The sequence below is a fragment of the Lynx canadensis genome, chromosome A2 (assembly GCF_007474595.2).
Source record: "Lynx canadensis isolate LIC74 chromosome A2, mLynCan4.pri.v2, whole genome shotgun sequence".
NCBI lineage: Eukaryota > Metazoa > Chordata > Mammalia > Carnivora > Felidae > Lynx > Lynx canadensis.
Window position 1 is genome coordinate 13,312,595 of NC_044304.2, and position 21,739 is coordinate 13,334,333.

The 21,739-nt window shown below is 55.9% G+C and overlaps 1 protein-coding gene and 1 non-coding gene across 6 annotated transcripts; both read right to left on the reverse strand.

Moving 5' to 3' along the window:
• Positions 1-342: 342 nt before the first annotated feature.
• On the reverse strand, positions 343-20,425 carry IL12RB1 (interleukin 12 receptor subunit beta 1). 5 transcript variants are annotated; one of them, XM_030304410.1, is made up of 16 exons: positions 20,203-20,425; positions 19,134-19,196; positions 18,162-18,276; positions 17,513-17,682; positions 15,721-15,863; positions 12,303-12,336; positions 11,292-11,417; positions 10,235-10,317; positions 9,131-9,374; positions 6,679-6,840; positions 5,840-5,977; positions 5,319-5,474; positions 3,678-3,812; positions 2,627-2,729; positions 2,248-2,329; positions 343-1,462 (listed from the first exon to the last, which is right to left on the reverse strand). In XM_030304410.1, the coding sequence occupies exons 1-16, from the start codon at positions 20,270-20,272 to the stop codon at positions 1,109-1,111; spliced, it is 2,178 nt and encodes a 725-aa protein (XP_030160270.1). In that variant the 5' UTR covers positions 20,273-20,425; the 3' UTR covers positions 343-1,108. The 5 variants fall into 5 exon arrangements, with proteins under 5 accessions (XP_030160270.1, XP_030160257.1, XP_030160276.1 ...); XM_030304397.1 differs by having other exon boundaries at positions 19,134-19,642; positions 20,203-20,290; XM_030304416.1 differs by lacking the exon at positions 19,134-19,196.
• TRNAW-CCA lies at positions 11,635-11,719 on the reverse strand. Its single transcript has one exon. It is a non-coding gene; the product is annotated as a tRNA-Trp (tRNA).
• Positions 20,426-21,739: the final 1,314 nt, after the last annotated feature.

The following is a 21,739-nucleotide window of genomic DNA, read 5'->3' on the forward strand; positions in this document are numbered from 1 at the left end:
GGAGGGGGCAGGGGAGGCCCGCGAGGGCTGAGAGACACGGGCTGGTGTTGCCACCTGGTGGCCACGGGGGGAATCCGAGACGACGGGCGGAGCTCGGGTGGGGAGGGACGGAAAGAGGGCAGATTCGGGGTCCGAATGGGGCGTTGGTGGGGGGGGGGGGCTGCGGAGCGTTGAGGGCGAAGAGAAAGGAGGAACCCCAAGCGCTGACCCTGGGCGGAGGGCGAATCGACCCCTAAGAGGGGTGGAGCTGGGGGAAGGAACCATGGCTCCTGATTTCAGGGGACCCGCTTCCCCTCGGGCTGTCCCTCCCCTTGCCCAGTCCTGATCTGGTAGAGTTCGGAGTGATCACCCAGTTGTGTCTCATTTATTAAAACGGAAGGCTCCTTTATTCAGCCATAAGCTCCCTCCCCCACCCCACAGCTCTGTGAGTTCAGTATTATCCTCACCCCCATTCTACAGGGGAGGAGACTGAGGCTGAGGAGGGGCCATCACTTCCTTCAGAATGATTAGAGCCCCCCCCCCCCTTGTTTTCCCCACCACTAGCTCCTCAGAGCCTGGACACCCTGCAGCCCCCGCAGGAACTCTGTGCCCAGACTCCCCATCAAGTGCTCTTGGGACAAGACGTCCAGCCTCGGGTCCTAGGATCAGCATGAGCCCCCCCCCCCACCCCCCTCCAGCCTATTCAACACCGAAAAGTTCTGTCCCTTCCCCCATGGATGTCTTGGGGGGGGGAGCAGCTTCCATTTTCTGGCGCTTTCTAGAGTTCCCACCAGAGGACATGTTGCAAGACTTGCTAGACAGAGTCAGTGGGGGGGGGGGGCGGGGAGGGCGGTGGCATCAGAGCCTCGAGGGTGGAAACGGGGTCCGGGTCACCTGGCCCAGGTCTGACTCCCACCAGTGCTTTGTAGCTTCAGCCTAGCCACTTGCCCTCTCTGAGCCTCAGTGGCCGTGTCTGTAAGATAGAACAGCCATGCACCTCTCGAGGTGGTTGTGGGGGTTCAGGACATCGCGGGAGTGTCTAGACAGAATAAGCTGGGTATGCAACGTTTGCTTAATAACCGGCTGTCTTCAGGCTTCCTGCCTGAAGGACGACTTTCTCCTCTGTCCCTCAGGCCTCCAGGCCGGTGTGCGAAGGGCCACTGAATACGGGAGTCTGTATTAGGTCTCCCAAGAGCAGCGAGAGTCCAGCCGCCTGGGCAGGGCTGCCCTCCAGACCATCCTGCCTTCCCGGCTCCGGAGTCTGAGCCTCAGGGTGTCCTCGCACCTGTCTCCTGTCCTCCGAGGGCAGCTCCGCGTCCAAGGCCAGCTCAGGAGTGCCCTGAAGCAGCCGTGTCTTCTCCTTGAGATGCCCGGGCGTGTCCGGGTCCGTTCCCTCACCTTTTTCCCAGGACGCGTTCACCACCAGGGCCTCTTTTCGGTACACCTCCTCTGGGAAGTCTGCCGGGCTTGTCCACTGCCAAGCCTAGATAGGAAGGGTGGGCCCGAGGCTGTGGGCAGCGCCCTATTTCCTATCCACACAGGGAGTGAATCGTGCTCCTGCTGGCTTAATTCTCTAAATTCCTGAGACCAATGCGAGGATCAGCTCTCAATCAGTGACCTCCCCCCCCCATTCGGCATCCCCTTGGGAAGTCCTCCCCGGCCCCCCCATTTCTCTTTGGGAAATTGTTCCTCTTCTCACTGTTGATGTGATTGGGCAGGCAGGGCAGTGTCTCCACCCCAATTTGAGTGATGGACATGTGACCTGGCCCAGCCAATCAGAGCACTCTAGCCCCTGATTCCATGAGCATGTGGCCCAAGCTGGGCCAATCAGTGATGGCCCTGAGACTTTTGCTGAAGCGAACGGGGAAAACGGCACCTGCTTCCACTGGGGAAAGGCTGAGCCTGGCTGGGAGGGAAGACTGCGGGCAGAACAGCAGCCCAGACAAATGGATGTTCAGTGTCGGGATTCCTAGATCTAGCCATGCCTGAAGACCACCATCCAGGGAATCCTCCCCTTACCCCCACCCCCACCCCCACCCACACTGGGTTCTTCTGTTGTTGTTTCTGCTGCTAGGAAATGACCCACAGGAGGTTCCTCTCTGGGCCTCTGCTTGTCAGTGTGCGAAATAGGACGGGTTTTTGGAATCCCTGTGTCAGTGGTTAGGGGAGAATAAAATGAGTGAAGGCATGGCCATTACTCTGTAGAACGCCAGCCCAGAGCATAGACCCAATAAATAAGACCTTAAATTAGAAAAGGAGTGCCCTTACCTGCTTCCCCTGGCTGCTATGGAACTCGACCACGGTGCTGGCACAGGGTGTGGGCAGAGGCGGGCACAGATACCGCGCAGCCCTGGGGAGGGAAGGGAGCTGGTCGGAGGAGCAGTGTTTCTATCCGTTCTTACTTTTTCATTGTTCTGTCTTATTTTGTTCATCTCCACTAGGTTATAAAGGGAGAAATGATGTGGACTGGGGCGGGGGGGGGGGGGAAGGCGGGCATCTGACAGACTTTGTTTCAAATCCCAGCTCAGCCCCCACCGCTGGATCCTTTGGACCTGACTCTCTGAGCCTCAGTTTCCTCATCTGTAAACTGGGCACCAATACGTACTATTGCCATTATGGACCATCTGGGGGAGATGGTGTAAGTTACCTGTTCAGGCCGAGGTACCCAAGGACGCCCAGGAGAAGGATGCTCAGGAAGCTCCCCAGAGATGCGAGGAGTACGGACAAATCGAACTGGGAAACCTGGACTTCTGGGAGTGGGAGAGGTTGGGTTGGGGGAGGGACACCTCCCGCCTCTTACCGGGAAGGGAGGTGGGAGGGCTGGACCCTCCGTCAACTCGCTGCTGACCATGGCATGCCATGGGTGCCTCTGTGCCTCAGTTTCCTCATACGTGAAGCCAGAGACCGGGGAACCCACTTGCCCTGTGTCTGCGGGACAAAGGCCTGGCCCGCCGCGCCCAGGACACTGTGGCTCCAAGTGCCCTCAGGTTGTGCCCATGTGGTTGCTCCCCTGGACCCAGACCTGCCACCCCACGCAAGGACTGACTGCCTGGTTCTCTTGGGACCAGATTTCACCGTAAGGACAACAGGCAGCGACTATGGCAGGAACAGGGATCAATTTGATTTCCAAATCTCTTCCAGCCACACACCCCAGGACAACGGAGCCCGCCTCCTTATCTTTGCGATAAGAGAGACACTCATTCATTCACATTCACTCACTCCATAAATAGCCCCCTGCCCCCTCTACCTCCCCTGGAGCCCCCAGGCTGGAGGGGGGGGGTGGTGGGACAGAGCCTGGGACACAGACACCCTCCCTCACCCACTCCCAAGATCTCAGGCCAGGAAGGAAGGGCAGTAACAGCTAGGGGGGCAGGGGGCGGGGTGGGCACCCAGAGGAAAGCGTGGAAGGCTTCCTGGAGGAGGAAGCTTATGAGCTGAGTTTTGGAGGATGGAAAGGAGTTAGCGGGAAGCACAGACATTCCGGGCAGAGGCGCCTGCACAGGCAAGGCAACAGGAGTGTGAGAGAAGGTTCCGGAAGGGAAAAACCGCAAGAAGAGGTGGGAACAGAGTGAGGTGGGACTTCCTCCTGAGGGTGATGCACTGGGGGCAGGGGCAGGCCCAGGGCGGGGCGGCTGGGGGAGGCTTGGGCCGGGGCAGTGCATGCTGGGTAAATACCCAGGCCCTGCCCTCCTACTCACCGAAGCTGAATGGCTGGGGTTGGCTCCAGGCGCCCTGCAGCGTCACTGTGTCTGCTCGAACCTGGACGGTGTAGGCTGTGCCAGCCCGAAGGCCACCAAGGGTGACCTCGGTCTCCGTGGGCTTCACAGACAGCTCTGTGGGAAGGAGGCAGGCGCGGGTTCCTAGACTGCCTTTACTCCCATCGGGCGATGGGATGCCCGGGGCCTGGCTGGGCAGCGACACCCTAGGAGTGGCAATGGGGACTCAAGGCGTTTTGCTGAAAACTCTTAATGCACCCACGCACCTCGGCTTATTGGGAGGAATCTTCGTCACCAAAATATTTAGTGAATGGTGCTATTTTTCTCAAATCCTGACCTCTGCAGGCTCCTTGCTCCGTCCCCTGACCAGACCCACCTGCCTTTTCCTCCAAGCTCCTTAGAGACGCCAGGTTCTGTTACACCTCAGGGCCTTTGCACGGACAGTCCCCCCCCTCCTCTACTTTGTTCACCCTTTCCCCAGATATCCGCGTGGTTTCCTCCCTCTCCTCCTTAAAAACACTTTTTCGGGGCGCCCGGGGGGCTCAGTCGTTTGAGCCTCCGACTTCGGCTCAGGTCATGAATCTCGCGGTCTGTGAGTCCGAGCCCCATGTCGGGCTCTGTGCCGACAGCTCAGAGCCTGGAGCCTGCTTCCCAGTCTGTCTCTCTCTCTCTCCCTGCCCCTCCCCAGCTTGTGCTCTCTCTCTCTCTCAAAATAAATAAAAATCTTAAAAAAAATAAAATAAAGCCCTCCATAAAAATCCTCACGATGAGAATACCGCTGTCGGCCGTTATCAAGAAGAAAAAAACTCCTAGAAGCCTCAGTCGATATTCTTTGTGTATATTCAAGACAGAATATTCTTCAAACGGAATTTGGGGAGAACGGGTAAATGTGGCCAACGGGTGGTTCGTGCGCTAATCTTCAGCAACCTGACTTTTGGCAGATGGGTTTTCGGTAATGGCCGCTGCCAGCTACGCCGCCCCGAATAAGCCACCGAACCCCACTCGGCCTCATTTACCCCCTCTAAGCAATGGGTGGCCAGGCTGATGGCAGGTGTCTTTGATACCTGGGTGTCCCCCCTGCCCCCGGGGCATCTGTGCCTTGACCGGTGAGTGCTAGGTGCTTGGTGGGAAGGCAAGACACGAAGAGGCAGGTCTCGCTGGCCCGGCCCGTTGCTGCAGGAGGTGGGGGGTGTGAGGCCGTATCGGAAAGGCTGTGTTCCCCGCGTGGAAGAGGGGGGCCCTAGTGAGACTTGCCCGGCGTGTTCTCACTTCTTCCCCTCCTAAGGGGCGAGAAGGGGCACCTGACTGAGCCCAAGTCCAGGCTTCCTTAACCCTTGGGCGGGAATCCCGCTCCAGGCCTCAGTGTTCCCATCTGTGAAATGGGGACAGCTGCTGATTCACAGGAGGGGCTGCCACTCACACACGGGGTATGTTGTGGGCACACGGCTGCTGCCCCCTGGGGGCCCGGAAAGGGCCGTCGAGACTCGGAGCCCATCTCCTGGGTTATGGGCGGGAAAACCAAGGCCCAGAGAGGGGCAGCGAGGTGCTCGGGGTCCCGCAGCCAGGCAGACCTCAATCCCAGACCCCTTCTCCCCGCAGCCAGACCCGCGCTGCCTCACGTACTGGACATCTGGCCTCCATCCTTCTCCTGGCAGAGCACGACGTACTCCTTCAGGACGCCAGGGCAAGCGCTCAGCACGGAGGGTGCCCACTCCACCGTCACGGAGTCCTGGCTAAGCCTTTTCACCAGCACGTGTTGTGGGCTTCCGGCCCCCGGGGCTGCAACCGCGGCCATGGTCAGTTCCAGGAGTACCGGCTGAACCCTTCCTTCCCGCGTGCCCAGCCTGGCCCCGCGCAGAGACCCACGCGGGTGACCTTGGCGGCAGAGTCGGGCGGGCCTGGGTTCGAGTCCTGGCTCCCCGACCAGGCGCCACCATTTCTCTTCTCTGCGCCTCACTTCATTGAATCTATAAAATGGGGCGAGGCCGCTCGGGGCGTCTACAGGAACCCCCTTCTGCGTGTCTGGCTTCTGGCCAAGGCCTGGCCCGGAGTAAGTGCCCCTGAATGTTCTTTCCCTCCTCCTCACGCCCAAGGCCGCTACCAAGCCCTCCGGAGGGACCACCCCGTAGGTCTGGGCTACTCACCGTGGCCCCCGAAGTGGTAGGTGGACAAGACCGTGGACCACGAGGTGGGCTTCTGTGGGTGTGCGGACGCGAAGATCGTGATGCGGTAACACATCTTCTGCTCCAGCGCCCCGGATGCCCTGCTCCAGCTGTAGGTTGCTGGAAGGATTGGCCCCGGCCAGGCCAGTAAACAGGTTGTATTTCCCTCCACATCTCGGCGCTGGCTGTGCCTCGTGCCGGGAACTCCCAGAGAGCGCTCCTGCTCATGCTTCAAAACCCTCGCACCAATGTCCCCTCTTCCAGGATCCCTTCCTTATCCCCCCACAGCCCGTCCCCGCCCCCCTCCAGCCCCAGCCCTTCCTCTACAGGGCCTGGTGTGCCTGTCCCCAGCTCTGTCTCCCCAGTCTGCGGACTCCTCACGGGCCAGTCTGAGGCTGAGGTTCCTGGCGGAGGCCAGGCCCAGGGTAGGGAGCGGGAGGGAAGACGCGAGGTTGCGGGGGCCATGAGCCCTCCCCGTTTTCCTCCGGAGGCCTCATTAAATTCGCCACCAGTATCTTGCTAGCTGCACCTTCTCTGGCACGGGTGAACGTTTAACAGGCACCCTGGGATGTGAGACTCATTACCTACTGGGGCGCGATCTGCCCAGGGCTAAGTAAGCCCTGATGCCCCAGGATCCTGGCAGGGAGCTCCCGACCTGCATGGGGGGGAGGGTCCAAGTCTCAGCCTGGCTCCCACCTCTGGGGGACGTCGGGTAAGCAGCCAGGCCTCTCTCGGCCTCACACACCGCACACGCACGGCCCCTAGAGGTCTGACCCGACCAGGAGCTCTAAGGCAGAGGCAGAGGCGGGGCATTACGGTACCCATTCCAGTAGGGTCCCGATCCTGGGGTGGAGTCAGGGTGCAGGTGGTCAGGCTCCTGTCCTGGCCCCGGGGCTGCCACTCGATGCAGTAGGTCATGTCCGGGGCCCAGGCTGGCCAACGCATGATGGTCCCGTTGGCGCCGGCGCTGATATTCAGAACCCCTGGTTTTGGAAGGAGCGGAGAGAGCCACGTGAGAACAGGTGCCCCCTTCTCCCGCCAGTCCAAGGCTCCCGTAGCCCCGTGCCATCCTCTGGCCAAACCCTAACCCCTCGGGGCCGCGGGTATCTGCGCCTGGCTCTGTGTCCTCACACTGGGGGCCACCGGGCTGGGAGCCGGGCCCAGGGGCTGTTTGAATAAGTTCGGTCGTTTCCAGGTCTGACCATGAGTTCCCTGCTAAGACGCCCACCGTCCGCGACGCCTGTACGCGCGCGCACACACACACACACGCATGCGCACCCCTCCCCTTCCCGCCCCGCCAGCCCGGGAGCATCTCTTGTTCCAGCAGATGTCTGGCCACCCACCTCCTGCCTCACCCAGTGACGGGTGGGTGTGGTGCCGGATGGGCCTCCTGGCCTGGGCACAAGGACACATCCACTCAGCTCCCGGCTCATCTCTCCCACTCCCTCCCGCAAGGGCGTCTGCAACAACCTTGGGGAGGTGGGCACGACTTCTAATTCCGGGGTCCACAACTAGCACGTATTGAGCGCCGACTATATGCGCCGGGCCCGTGTGAGGGCTTTGCTATATCCTTCGCTACCAAGGGGGACCGTGATCACCCCACTAACACAGACTCGGAGGCTCAGGGAGGGAGAGCCACTGACCCAAGGTCACACAGCGGGGCCATGACCCAAACCAGGCCGGGAGCTGACTGGCTCGCTGCTGTGCGAGCGGCTTCACCCATCTGAGCCTCAGTCGTCTCATCTCTGAAATGGGCATCATGGTAACAGCCCTGTGCTCACAGGGTTGCAGGGTGGCTCGGTGGGGCCGGGACCGGGGTGTGAGTGAGGCAACGATCGGGCACAAAATGTGAGGCGCTGAAGAACTCAGTCGTCAAGGTAAATGTTGTTTTAAATGCGATATTAAAAAAAAAAAAAAATCAAGGGGCACCTGGGTGGCTCAGTCGTTTAAGCGTCCGGCTGGGGTCATGATCTCACGGTTCGTGGGTTCGAGCCCCAGATCGGGCTCTGTGCTGTCAGCTCAAAGCCTGGAACCTGCTTCAGATTCTGTGTCTCCCTCTCTCTCTGCCCCTCCCCCACTCGTGCTCTCTCTTTCTCTCTCTCTTAAAAATAAGTCAATAAAACATTAAAAATAAAATAAAATATAAATAAAGCTAAAGAAGTCAAAACATGAACGGAAAAGTATGCGATGGGCACAGTTTACAATCGCCAAAAGGTGGAAACAGCCCAAGTGTTCATCCGCGGATGAACAGGTCGATGCGCCGGGGTCCCGGCCACGCGATAGAATGTTCCTCGGTCATAAAAAGGAAACGTGGATGAACTTGGAAAACGTTATGCTGGTGAAAGAAGCCAGATACAAGAGGCCACGTGGTGTGTGACCCCGTTTCCGTGAAATCTATAGAGACAGAAAGCGGGTTAGTGGTTGCCGAGGGCTGGGGAGAAGGGGGATGGGGAGTGACGGCTGATGGGCACGGGGTCTCCCTTTGAGGGTGATAGAAATGTTCTGGAACCGAACAGAGGTGATGGTTGCGCATCACTGCGAATGTCCTAAATGCCACTGAATCGCACCTGTTAAAGTGGCTGGTGTTGCTACGCGAATTTCACCTCAATAAAATATGTGTGTGCGCATACGTGCCCGTATACATAAATATAAATCTTGATTTGTTTCATCATACGTATAAATACATGTACATATTTAATTATGTATATGTATACATAATGAACATCAAGATTTTTATTTTATGCTGGGGGGGGGCGCAAGCGAGAGAGAGGGAGAGACAGGAAGACAGAGGGAGAAGCGGGGCTCCCCCGAAGCGGGGCTGGAGCTCCCCTGCTGCGGAACTCGAACTCACGAACCCGTGAGATCATGACCTGAGCCGAAGTCAGATGCTTCATGACTAAGCCACCCAGGCGCCCCAGATATCAAGATTTTAAGTGAAGATAGGATCAATCCTGTGCCCGCCTCGCCCACCACACCCTGATCTCACCCTGGTCCCCGTACAAGTTTATTTACAAAAACAGGTGGTTGGTCTGGGCTGTACTTTGCCAGCTAGAGTTTTGTTGTTTGCGCGTTTGCTTTAAATACTGCGTTGTAACATGACATGCCCTAATTAGTTGATTTTGACACGTTCTTAAATTTGACACCCCCTTCACTTTGTGCCTCACCTGCCTCCCCGCTCCCCCCCTACCCCGGCCCCCCTGCCTGGCGGAGGCTCAGAGTAGGTTCTCAGATCCCAGAGGCCCTCCCGCAGCCCTCCCCGGCCAGAGGAGACACCTGGGTGGGTGTGGGCATGGGCAGGAATGTGCCACGTCTGGTTGGGGCCCGGGCCGAAGCGATTCTGGGAGACGACAGCCAGGTCATAGGCGGCGCCGGAGATATTGATGAACCTTCTCAGCTGCAAGGTCTTTGTGGCCTTGGGCTTACACGGGCAGGACAGCATGTGCAGGTGGACACGGTAGGTCACCTCCCCGCCAGACTTGGACCTGAGGCAGCCTTCTGGAAGGTCAAGCTGGGGCAGCTGTGGGGAGTGTGAGAGGCTTGCGGAGGCCTGACCCCGGTCATCATCCCCAGGGTGCGGCCCCCGGGCAGACTCATCCATGGGCCAGGGCCTGTGCCAAAAATTAAAACAAAACAACACAACCAGCCCCCGCCCCCTGTCCCCCAAAAAGAAACCCTCCGTGCTGCCAGGGCGGCTGGAAAATAGCCATTCACGTCCGGTGCATGTTGGTCTGAGGGGGAAATAATTGGGCGAAACTCACAGAGAGCCAGGGAAAAAAATGTTTTCGTTTTCTGGGGGTTTTTTTTGGTGTTTTTTTTTTTTTTCCATCTTTGGAAAAGCCTGGAAATTTTTCCTAAGAAAAGGAATTCGAATGAGAGGAAAGCCAGGAAGTGAAAGAGCTTTACTGCAGCCTTTACTGTGACAGCCTGTTAGGGAGCTGGCCGCGTTAATTATGGTGAAGCCAGGCGGCGCAACATTTGGTGGTTTTGCACCCTGACTTGGCCAGGAGAGTTTCCCTCTGTGCCTCAGTTTCCTTCCCTGTAAAATGGGGGTTAATTAGACTGCTCTTAACGGGTTGTTTATTATCTCCCATCTAGATGGACATGGCCGACCCCTGGCCTGCCCGTTTGCACCCCAGCCCCTCACAATCTGGCCCCTACCTGGCAGCCAGGGGAAGTCTACGAACACCTGAACCCCGCCATATCCCTCCTCTGCTCACATACCCTCCATTGCTCCCAATTACCCTGCAGAGTTAAACCCACGGTCCTTGCCACCTCCATGGCTCCTCCCCATGTCCTACTCGTGCCCCGACTCCAGCCTCTTTCTTGTCTCCTTCTGCCCATCCCAGGCCACCCTACAGCCCTGTACCGGCCCATTACCTGCCCATCCAGAGTCACCTGCCTCTTCCCGTCGGGGCGGAGTGCCCCCACCGAGAACCTCCAGCTGGGCTGTGGGAGACGTTCTGCAATGAATGGGACGGGCAAGACAGTGACGCTGGGGGCGTTCCCTTGCCCGCCGCCACCCACAGACCCCCGATGGGGACCCCCCCCCGCCCCGCCTTGAAACACAGGATTCCCATGGGATGTTAGTTTGCAAAATCTGAAAACATGGAGATCTAGTCTCCAACAACGTGACTATACTTAACGCTAGAAAACTACACTTTGAAATGGCTAAAATGGTACATTTTATATATGATGGGCTTTTTACCACACTTTTTTCTTTTTAAAGTCTGAAAATAACTCTTGGAGTTGTTTTCCGGCAGATAATGCACTTGGGCAGGAGGAGACCCCAGATCACAAGGCCAGGAGCAAATGTTGCCAGTGGCCTCATTCTTCCCTCCCTCTTGGACCCCGTCGCCACTCTAGAGCTGCCCAAACTCCAGCTTCCTGTGTCATTTGGCAAAGTACGTCTTTGTGACACAGCCATTTTCCCCTGTCAGCGCCCTGGGTGGCTTGAAAAGAGAAAAGCAACGAAACACCTCGGAAGAAGAGAACGACTGAGAAATGTTTCTTTTCAGATGATGGATTCCCCACATTTGACGACGTGAAACTCGCTCACCGTTCTGCCCCCTTTTACTCATTTCCACTGATTTCTCCCGTCGCCTGTTTACTGACACCCGCCGCCTTATTTCCAAGGCCCACTGCCGAATTCTTCTTCTTCTTCTTTTTTTTTTAAATGTTTATTTATTTTTGAGAGCGAGAGAGACAGAGCATGAGCAGGGGCAGAGACAGGGAGGGAGACACAGAATCCGGAATCCGAAGCAGGCTCCGGGCTCTGAGCCATCAGCACAGAGCCCGACGCGGGGCTCAGACTCAAGAACCATGAGCTCGTGACTGAGCCGAAGTCGGACGTTCCACCGACTGAGCCACCCAGGCGCCCCTCCGCTGCCGAATTTCTACTGCCTGCCCTGGTTCCTGTGACTCTAGGTGCTCTCACCAGGCGGGACACACACGGAGCTGCTCCAGCCACTCCAGGGATCTCCTGGGGCTCCCGGCCTGAGCCGCCGCCTCCGCAGCTGGAATTCCTGGGCTGCGTCCATCTGCAGGGGGCAGAGGCATGACTCTGGCAAGAAACAGGTCAGACATCAAGCTGAAGGGCTGTCCCACACCTGGGGGTGCCCCGGGGCTTGGCACTTGGCACTTAGCCGTCATACGCTTTTTTTTTTTTAAATTTTTTAACGTTTGTTTTTTAAGACAGAGCACAAGTGTGGGGGGAGGGGCAGAGAGAGAGGGAGACACAGAACCGGAAGCAGGCCCCAGGCTCTGAGCGGTCAGCACAGAGCCCGACGCGGGGCTCGAACCCACGAACCGCGAGATCATGACCTGAGCTGGAGTCAGATGCTTAACCGACTAAGCCACCCGGGCGCCCCAGTCGTCATACACTTATTGAGTGCCAGCTGTGTGCTGGGCCCTAGGGACACTGCGGGAATAGGCCAGGGCCTGTCCCCTTGGAGCTTCAAGATCACCCATTCTTCTGGGGTGCCTGGGTGGCTCAGTCGGTTAAGCGGCCGACTTGGGCTCAGGTCATGATCTCGCGGTCCATGAGTTCGAGCTCCACGTCTGACTCTGTGCTGACAGCTCAGAGCCTGGAGCCTGTTTCAGATTCTGTGTCTCCCTCTCTCTGACCCTCCCCCGTTCGTGCTTTGTCTCTCTCTGTCTCAAAAATAAATAAACGTTAAAAAAAATAAAATAAATAAAAAATTTAAAAAAAAAAGATCACCCATTCTGCCCCTGCCCTAGGTCAGGGGCAAGGCCACCCATGGGGATGTGCCCCTGATCAATGGCTTCTCACCCCCCAGGCTGTTTCCTCACCTGTGAACTGGGAATAATCCAACACTGAACTACAGGGTGGGCCAGGAAGCACACAGAGAATTTAGCACTGGGCCTGGCACCCAGTGGGTGCTCAATTAATGCTAGCTTGCTGCAGCTGTTGTTATATTATTCTCACCGAAGCCAGCATCATCCTGACGTCCACAGTGGCCCTAGGACAAGATCATATATATACATAAATATATATATACACATATATACATATATATACATATACATATATATGTATATATACGTATATACACATATATATGTATATATACGTATATATACATATACACATACATATATACATATATATACATATACATATACACATACACATATATATAATATATACATATATATACACATATATACATATATACACACACACACACACACACACACATATGAATGAACCTGTGACCATTTCGGTGTTGAGAAATACTAGCTCTTTTCATTGTAAACAATTATTTTAGGGGCACCTGAGTGGCTCAGTCGGTTAAGCGTCCGACTTCGGCTCAGGTCATGATCTCACGGTCCGTGAGTTCGAGCCCCGCGTCGGGCTCTGTGCTGACAGCTCGGAGCCTGGAACCTGCTTCCGATTCTGTGTCTCCCTCTCTCTCTGACCCTCCCCTGTTCATGCTCTGTCTCTCTCGGTCTCAAAAATAAATAAACGTTAAAAAAAAATTTCTAATTAAACAATGATTTTACGTGCAATGTGGGAGCTTGGGTCGGAGCCAGGAACAGAAAGAGGATGTTTGTTAAAATAAATAAATAAATAAATAACCAGAAATAAAAGAGGACATTCGTGGAAAAGCGAGTGACCTCTGCAATTTAATTCATAGCAATATGCCAACATCCATCTCGGTTGCAAACAAACACACTCAAGAATGTGAGATATTAACATGTGGGGAAGCTGGGTGGAGTTTCTGTGGGAGTTGTCGGCTTCCTGGAAACTTTACGGAGAATCTAAGATTCTTCTAGAATTACAAGTTTACTGAAAAGATTTCAGGAGGCAGGGGCGCCAGGGTGGCTCAGTTGGTTAAGCGTCCAACTCTTAATTTCGGCTCAGTTCACGATCTCGCGGTTCGTAGGTTCGAGCCCCGCATCGGGATCTCTGCTGACAGCTCAGAGCTTAGAGCCTGCCTTCAGACTCTGTGTCTTGCTCTCTCTCTCTGCCCCTCCCCTGCTTGCGCTCTCTCTCTCTCTCTCTCTCTCAAAAAAAAAAAAAAAAAAAAGAAAAGAAAAAAAAAATCTTAACAAAAATTACTTTAGGTGGCAAAACCTGTATGTCTATGGTGTTGGGGGTCAGGAAAGCCAGATTTTAGGACACAGCCTGGCCCACACTTCCCGGTGTGATGCTGAGAGTCCCCCAACATCCCAAGCTTCAGTTCCCTCCTCTGCTAAGGTGCTCAGGGGGCTGGAAATAAAACAGAGAGACACGCCTTTCGCCATCAGAGGCCCCATACCACTGCCTCTGACTGATTCCGTGGACCCGATGGCATAACAGAGACTCAGAGGGGCCCAACATTGGGAGGGATGGCGGGGCTGACGCTGAGGCGGCTCCCTGACCTCAAGATGCTCCCAGTCTGAGGGAGGAGGAGACGCCATAATTCAGAGGCTGGAGGTCTCTGTCTCTCCCAAACTAGGGGATTCTTCTTCTTCTTTTTTTTAGGTTTATTTATTTTGAGAGAAAGACAGAGAGAGATGGAGAGAGCACGAGCAGGGCAGGGACAGAGAGAGAGAGGGAGAGAGAAAATCCCCAACAGCCTCCATGCTGTCAGCGGAGATCCCACAAACCGTGAGATGAGATCGTGACCTGAGCTGAGATCAAAGTGTTGGGACGCTTAACCGACGGAGCCACCCAGGTGCCCCCCAGACTAGAGACTTCCTGGGCGCTAAGCAAGGGCTGAGATTTCTGGCAGGCCCAGCTGGCTCTGCCCCGGGGGGGGGGGGGGGGAACAGCAGGGGCGGCAGAGGGTAGCCAAAGAATGAATGAAGGTCCAAAAAAGTCATACAGAGAAACAACCTAAGGGTCCGACGATGGATGAATGAAAACAAAAACAAAAACAAAAACAAAATCAGGTGGTATATATACAATGGACGATCACTCAGCCGTACAAGAAGGAAATCTTGCCGTCTGTGACGACATGAATGGGGGAGTGTATTATGCTAAGTGTAAAAGGATCTCTCACCCACGTGGAATCTAGAGCAAAACCACCCGGAAACGTGTGGATACAGAGAACTGATTGGTGGTTGCCAGAGGCAGGGGTGGGCGGTGCGTGACACGGGTGAAGGTGGTCAGAAGGGACAAACTTCATTTGTGAAAGAAGTCAGTCCTGGGGATGTCATGTCCAGCTCGGTGACTGTAGCTAATAATACTGCCTGATGGGGGCGCCTGGGTGGCTCAGTCGGTGACCCGTCCGCCGCCGTCGGCTCAAGGCATGATCTCCGAGTTCGTGAGTTCGAGCCCCGTGTCAGGCTCTGGGCTGCCAGCTCAGAACCCGGAGTCTGCTTGGGCATCTGTGTCTCCCTCTCCCTCTGCCCCTCCCCGCTGGCACTATTATTTAAAAAATAATAACAATAATAACACGGTGTGGTGTATTTGGAAGCTCCTGGGAGGGGCGCCTGGGTGGCGCAGTCGGTTAAGCGTCCGACTTCAGCCAGGTCACGATCTCGCGGTCCGGGAGTTCGAGCCCCGTGTCAGGCTCTGGGCTGATGGCTCAGAGCCCGGAGCCTGTTTCCGATTCTGTGTCTCCCTCTCTCTCTGCCCCTCCCCCGTTCAAGCTCTGTCTCTCTCTGTCCCAAAAATAAATAAATGTTGAAAAAAAAAATTAAAAAAAAAAAAAAAGAAAGTTCCTGGGAGAGTAGATCTTCCAAAGGTCTTAGGACAAGAAAAAAGGTTTATAACTTCGTGTGATCATCTCACAATATGTATATAAATATCAAATAAGTATGTTGAACACCTGAAACCAATACAATGTTATATGTCAATTATATCGAAGAAGAAGAAGAAGAAGAAGAAGAAGAAGAAGAAGAAGAAGAAGAAAAAGAAGAAGAAGAAAAGGAGGAAGAGGAGGAGGAGGAGGAGGGAAGGGAGGAGTGGAAGTGGAAGGGCAGCTTCCTGGAGAGGCGGCCCTGGAGCTGGACCCTGAAGGTGGGCTGGAGTCTCATGTGCTCAGATAGAAAGGAAAGCATACAGATGGAGAAGACTGCATGGGTAAAGGCAGAGTCTGGAAATGCCGGGCATGAGCAGAGACTAACAGCCATTCAGGAGGGGACCAGAGGAAGCACGAGGCAGGTGAGGGTACCTAGGGCCAGCCGAGGAAAGGATGCCCTCCTGAGGGTAATAGGGAGCCATGGAAGGTGTGCGAGCGAGGGAGGTCACGACGAGAGCTGGGTGTCAAGGAGACTCCAGAGGCTAGAAACAAGGCAAGAGTGGAGGCCAGGTAGGAGGGGGGAAGGGTGTAGAGACGGTGAAACTGATTTGGGGGATGGAGCTGCCCCGGGGAGAGGCCTGTGTTCTCCCCCCGCCCGGGGAATAAACTCACCAGCTTCCAAAGGCTGCCGGCTGTCCGGTGCCGGAACTGGACCTCGGCGCCATCCTGGCGGGCTGGGGTCTCCCACTTCATGAGCAGCCGCCCCGCGGAGCCAGACACCTTGATGTCTTCCAGCAGCGGTGGGTCGTATTTAACTGGAAGCAGAGATGGGGTTTGGGGAGGGGGCCAGCATATGCGTGAGTTACTGGTCCTGAAAATTTCAGAACATCCGTCCCACCCAGCCCAGGGTAACTGACTAAGCCCCCAGTATGTGAATCGGGGAAACCCTTACATGCTCCGTCTAAGCCTGGGAGGGAAATATCAATACCCCTCAGAGCAACGCTATAGTGAGACAGGCGCTTTTGTAAGCTGGTGACGGGGAGGGTCGTTGGCAATCTATTTTTCTAGAGGACGATTAGGGAAATCTTACTAATTTTTTATACCCTGACCCAAAGAGAGACGTCTATCATTCTTTCTGCACCTTGGTCACACCATGCCTGATTCTACCTCAGGGCCTTTGCACTTGCCGTCGCTCTCATGTCCTCCACCTGGAACACACTTTTCTACGCTTTATTCCTGTTGGATCTTTTTTTTTTTTTATCCTTCCGGGCTCAGCTTGAGCCGAAGCCTCCCTGGCCTCCCAGCGGTATCTCCTCGTATGTAATAATCATGCCTCGTACATCACCCCCACTTGATTCTGGGCTCCACGAAGGCAGAGAGAGGCAGGGCCACGAGTACAGTGAAGCAAGAAAGGCAAGGGTGTACAAAGACATGGTCGGATCCTGTCTTTAATTAACTAATTAATTTATAAGTTTAGAGAGGTTTTGTTTGTTTGTTTGTTTTTGAGAGAGAGAGTATGAGCAGGGGAGGGGCAGAGAGAGGGAGAGAGAGAATCTTAGGCAGCCCAGCGCGGAGCCTGACGTAGGACTCCATCTCAGGACTGTGAGATCATGACCTGAGCCAAAATCAAGGGTCGGACGCTTAACCGACTGAGCATATTTTAAAACGCAATATTTTAGGGGCGCCTGGGTGGCGCAGTCGGTTAAGCGTCCGACTTCAGCCAGGTCACGATCTCGCGGTCCGTGAGTTCGAGCCCCACGTCGGGCTCTGGGCTGATGGCTCGGAGCCTGGAGCCTGTTTCCGATTCTGTGTCTCCCTCTCTCTCTGCCCCTCCCCCGTTCATGCTCTGTCTCTCTCTGTCCCAAAAACAAATAAACGTTGAAAAAAAAAATTAAAAAAAAAAAAACGCGATATTTTAAAACCGACCCCATATTTTAAAACGCGGTACTTTGTTCACCGTGGATTTTTTTTCCCATGAATTTTGATTTTTAAAAATCTTGCATTACCGTAGTGTTTGTATCGACTAGCGAGGTTTGGGGCACCCCTTGGAAATGTTGTGCCCCAGGCGGCTCCCTTCTCACCTCACCCTAGTCCCAGCTCCGAGCTGCAGACTTTGGTGGCCTCGCTCGTGTCCCTGTGACTCAGCGGTAGCACACGGTGGGAACTCAGCAATGATATGTCAAAGTGTATGTGGTTGAGTCGTGAAAACAGACATAGAAGACCCAACAGGGTCCCAGCAGCTTTCACCCAGAAGCCACCTAAGTGGCCGGCAGCTGGGGATTGGCGAGGGGGCCATAAAAAACTGCCATGTCTCACGATAGCGTGTGATGTGAAAACAGCTGGCGTTATCGAGCCGCTGGCCGGAATCCCCCCCAGGTCCAGGCTCAGGGACCGGAGGCTTCTCTGGGTGACGAAGGGGCCGCGGGGAGGAGGAGGAGGAGGAGGAGGAGAACAGGGTACTGACCTGAGCTATGAAGCATCAGGGTGACCTTGGGTGACTTCTCTGTCCGGTTCCCGGCTCGAGATTCGACCCAGAGGGTGACAGCCTGCAGCACAGATATGCCGTCCTGGTCGGAGAACTGCACCTTGGTGGCCGAGCCCGCGGCAAAGTAGCAACAGCGCCCGGACCTGAGGCTGGGGAGGGAGAGTGCTGGTGCTCAGTCTGGGGGTCCTCGGGACCCCCAGGGTGCCTCGGCAGAAGGTGTGAGTCGCATCCCAGCATCTTCTTCTGCCCCCTTTGCTCCCCCTCCGCGGCCTGGGGACTCCGTGGGGATCAGCCTGGAACCGAGGGGTTGGGTGTGTGTGTGTGTGTGTGTGTGTGTGTGTGTGTGTGTGTGTCCCGGAATCTCGCGAGATGGGCTGCCACAGGAGGAAAGAAGATGGGAATGAATGGATGGGAGGATGGACGAGTGAGTGAGAGGGTGGGGACGAGGGGCTAGAGGGACGCACCCCCCCCACCTCCCACCCCCGCCACAACATAGAGAGTCCCAGCCCTCTCTTCTCACGTGAGAAACTGAGCCTCCCGAAAGGAGCCTGACAAGGTCACACATCTGAGAGCGGGAGCCAGGGTGGGATGATGAATGAGGGTCTGGGAACTGGGGCAGGGTCCTCACCAGCACCTCAGGAAGTGGCTGACCCCAGCCGCGGGGCCCTCGTACCGCCAGGAGCATTCATAACCGGCGCTGAATATCCGGTAGCAGGTCAGGTCCTTGGGGCCTGAAGCCGAGCCTAGAGGAGATACCAGAGGTTTGGGAATGGACCAAGAATCGGCAGGGGGCCCCTCCTTGCTGACGCACCCTCAGGGTAAATCTTTGTGACATTTAAGGAACCCGCTCCCAGCCCCCTCCCTGTGCCCTTGTCTCCTGTCTCCTGCCGTCTCCTGTGCTCACCCCCCTCCGGCCACACCAGTGGACTCCTCACCAGTCCTCAAACACACCGAGCTTACTCCCACCACAGGGCCTTTGCACACGCGGGGCCAGCTGCCTAGCATGCTTTCCCCCCAGATCTCGACATTCCAGTTTCTCCTTCAGGGTCACCTCCTTGACCACCAGGCAACCTGAAACAGCCCCTTCCTTCATCCCCCACCTCCTCTGGTTTCTCATAGCCTAGGATGCCGTCCATGTACGTGTTTGGCAGTCGGGGTCACGGCCGGGTCTTTCATGCCTAGAACTGTGTCCGCACAGAGTGGGTGCTCAGTGACTATGTCCCGCGCAAAAGAGCGGATGAAGAGCCTGTTCAATGGCAGGCCCTTACTGGGGTGCATCGCAAGCACACATGTTCCAGCAATGCCTGCCTCCGGGGAGCCCCAAAATGTCTCACGGCTGCTTAGCCCCCCCACGCTGAACAGACACAGACACCAAGTCTGCGACGCTGCGAGGGAGGAGACGAGGCTCAGAGAGGCAAGCGACCGATCCAGGACGCCCGAGCTTGGTGAGGATAGGACAGCAGGCCGTCTGGTCACTCCCAAGACCTGAGGCCGGCCTCAAACTTTGGCTGGGCAGGAGAGAGCTGAGGGACCGGCCCCCAGGGATGGGCCAGTCAGAGCCCCGCATGCCCTCTCCCCACAGCGCAGAACTGTTCCAGACCTGAGTCTGTATCCGGATACGGTGGGTCCTGAAAACAGCACCCGCTCGTGCCGCAGGCTTCGGCTGCGAAGGCAACAGAGAGATCATGACATTCCCAGAGTTCAACTGCGTGGGAGAGGGGCTCAGGCCGGGGGCTCGCCAAGTCACCATCCACCCACCTCTCCACGTTCCCATAAACGGATCCGCCCACCCGCCCTGCCGTCCCTCCACACGTCCAGTCTTCTGCCCATCCGTCCACCCGCTCGTTCATCCACGCGTCAACCTCTCAGGCTGCTCTCCCCAGGGTCCCCCGGACCCCTCCCCGTCTCTGATCTCCAGCCCTGCCTCACCCCTGAAGGCCCTGAAACCCTGCCGCTGCTGTTTCCAGAGAGGGAAACTGAGGCACAGAGAGGCAGAGGGGTGGCCTGAGGTCACACAGCAGCAACAGCTGAACCGGAATTAGAGGCCAAACCCAGCCATCTGCAGGGGTCTGGGCTCCTTCCCATCTGATTCCACAAGACGGAGAGAGTCTATGAGTATGTATAAGGTAGGAATATACCACGTACTACAAACAGGATCAGTTACCCTGTATATCACTTATATACATATTTGTTCTTTACCCTTTTCTTAGCATCTTTTTATTTATTTACTTATTTAAAAGGTTTTATTTATTTTTGAGACAGAGGCGTGAGCGGGGGAAGGGCAGAGAGAGAGGGGGACAGCTCTGGATGACAGCAGAGACGCCCACACGGGGCTCGAACCCACGAACCGTGAGACCATGACATGAGCCGAGGTCAGGCGCTTAACCGCCCGAGCCACCCAGGCGCCCCATCCTTTTCTTAGCATTTCTCACAGAACTCTGGGGAGTGGGAAAGATTCAGGGGTTCGGCCCATTCCACGGAAGACGAAATCAAGACCGGAGGGAGGATGCCCAAGTTGGACCCCGGAAGCTATGATCAGCGATCTCCCATTTGAGAGAGGGAAAGACTGAGGCCCAGAGACGCAGAACCCAGCCCAGAAACCCAGATCCGCGGCCTTTCACGCACACGTCTCCCAGCAAAGAGCCACCTTGTCAGGGTGGAGCACTCACCGCCCTGCCCTGGAAGTAGCAGCAGGAGGAGGGGGACCAGCCTGGTCAACAACTGCCCCATGAAGTCCATGCAGAGGCCTGCAGCCCCGGATGAGCTTCTGTGTTGCTGGCGAGGCCCAGCCACCCCGTCCTCGCCCTGGAACACATTGAAGCTGAGCAAGAAAGAATGCTAAAAAGATTAAAAAAAAAAAAAGCTAGGTGTCATGGCCCCTCCTGGCATAAGTCAAACTGAAAGAGAAACCCAGGAAGTCAGCTCGGTGATGGTGGCCTCATCCCAGCCACAAAGCCACCCGTGGGGCCAGTCGGACCCGGGGCCTTAGATCTCAGGGTCTCTTCCGACCCGAGAAAGACCCAAGCAGGACACCGGGTGCCAGCCTCATGAGGGGGCAGCTCTGTGCCCTTGCCCCGGTCTCTGGCCCTCTCTAGCCAACTTCTGACACTCGGGTGCCAAATGGGAGCCCAGGGTTCTTGGATGTCTGAGTTCACTCTCCCAACAAGTCATTCTGAAGTGTTTGCTGTGCCTTACCCCTCCCCCCCCGCACCCCCCCCTCCCCCGCCGCAGCAAATGCCCACCTCCCCGTTTCCCAGACTCTGGTCTCAGGGCACCCTGGGTCCCGGCTCCTAAAGAGCCCCTTTGCTTCCTTCAGACGAAGCGTTTTCTCTTCTCCGTGTCTGTTTCTTTGGCATCTGGGGGTCTCACTTTCTGAGTCTCTCTCCCCACTGTCAAAAGAGGCCCAGGATGTCCATGGAGAAGCACTGATTCATGCTACAAAGCGGATGAATCTCAAACACATCGTGCTGAGTGAAAACAGCCAGACGCAGCAGCCCACGTGTTGTATGATTCCATGTATATAAAATGTCCAGAGCAAAAAAATAAATAAATAAAACATAAAAAATAAAAAATAAAACGTCCAGAGGAGGCAGATTCGAAGAGACAGAAAGATTAGTGGTTTTGCCAGCGGCTGGGGGGTGGGGGCTGGGGAGTGACTGCTAATGGGGACGAGCTTCCCCTTGGGGTGGGGAGAACGTTCTGGAACTCGACAGAGGTGACGGTTGCAAAACGTAGTGAATGCTCTAAATGCCACTGAACTGTGTATTTTAAACTGGTTACTTTTGGGGCGCCTGGGTGGCGCAGTCGGTTAAGCGTCCGACTTCAGCCAGGTCACGATCTCGCGGTCCGTGAGTTCGAGCCCCGCGTCAGGCTCTGGGCTGATGGCTCGGAGCCTGGAGCCTGTTTCCGATTCTGTGTCTCCCTCTCTCTCTGCCCCTCCCCCGTTCATGCTCTGTCTCTCTCTGTCCCAAAAATAAATAAACGTTGAAAAAAAAAAATTTAAACTGGTTACTTTTATGTCATGTGATTTTTCACCTACAAAAAAAAAAAAAATGTTCACGGAACCGTGGGAGACGGAGGAGCATACGGTGAGGGTCTGTCTTGGAAGAGCATCTGGGGAAACTGAGGCCCAGGTGGGCCAGGAGGAGGCCCATTCTCGGAGAAGCCCTGTCCCCGGGGAGGGGGGGGGCAACTGGGCCGGTCAGG

Bases quoted from the DNA above. Each gene is read 5' to 3' on its own strand.
- IL12RB1 (XM_030304397.1), bottom strand. From the start codon at position 19,383: ATGAACGAGCGGGTGGACGGATGGGCAGAAGACTGGACGTGTGGAGGG. The intron at 3,813-5,318 runs GTACGTGAGGCA...TCCTTCCCACAG, and splicing joins GGATGGAGGCCAGATGTCCA to AGCTGTCTGTGAAGCCCACG. The intron at 1,463-2,247 runs GTAAGGGCACTC...CTTCCTATCTAG, and splicing joins ATAGCAGCCAGGGGAAGCAG to GCTTGGCAGTGGACAAGCCC.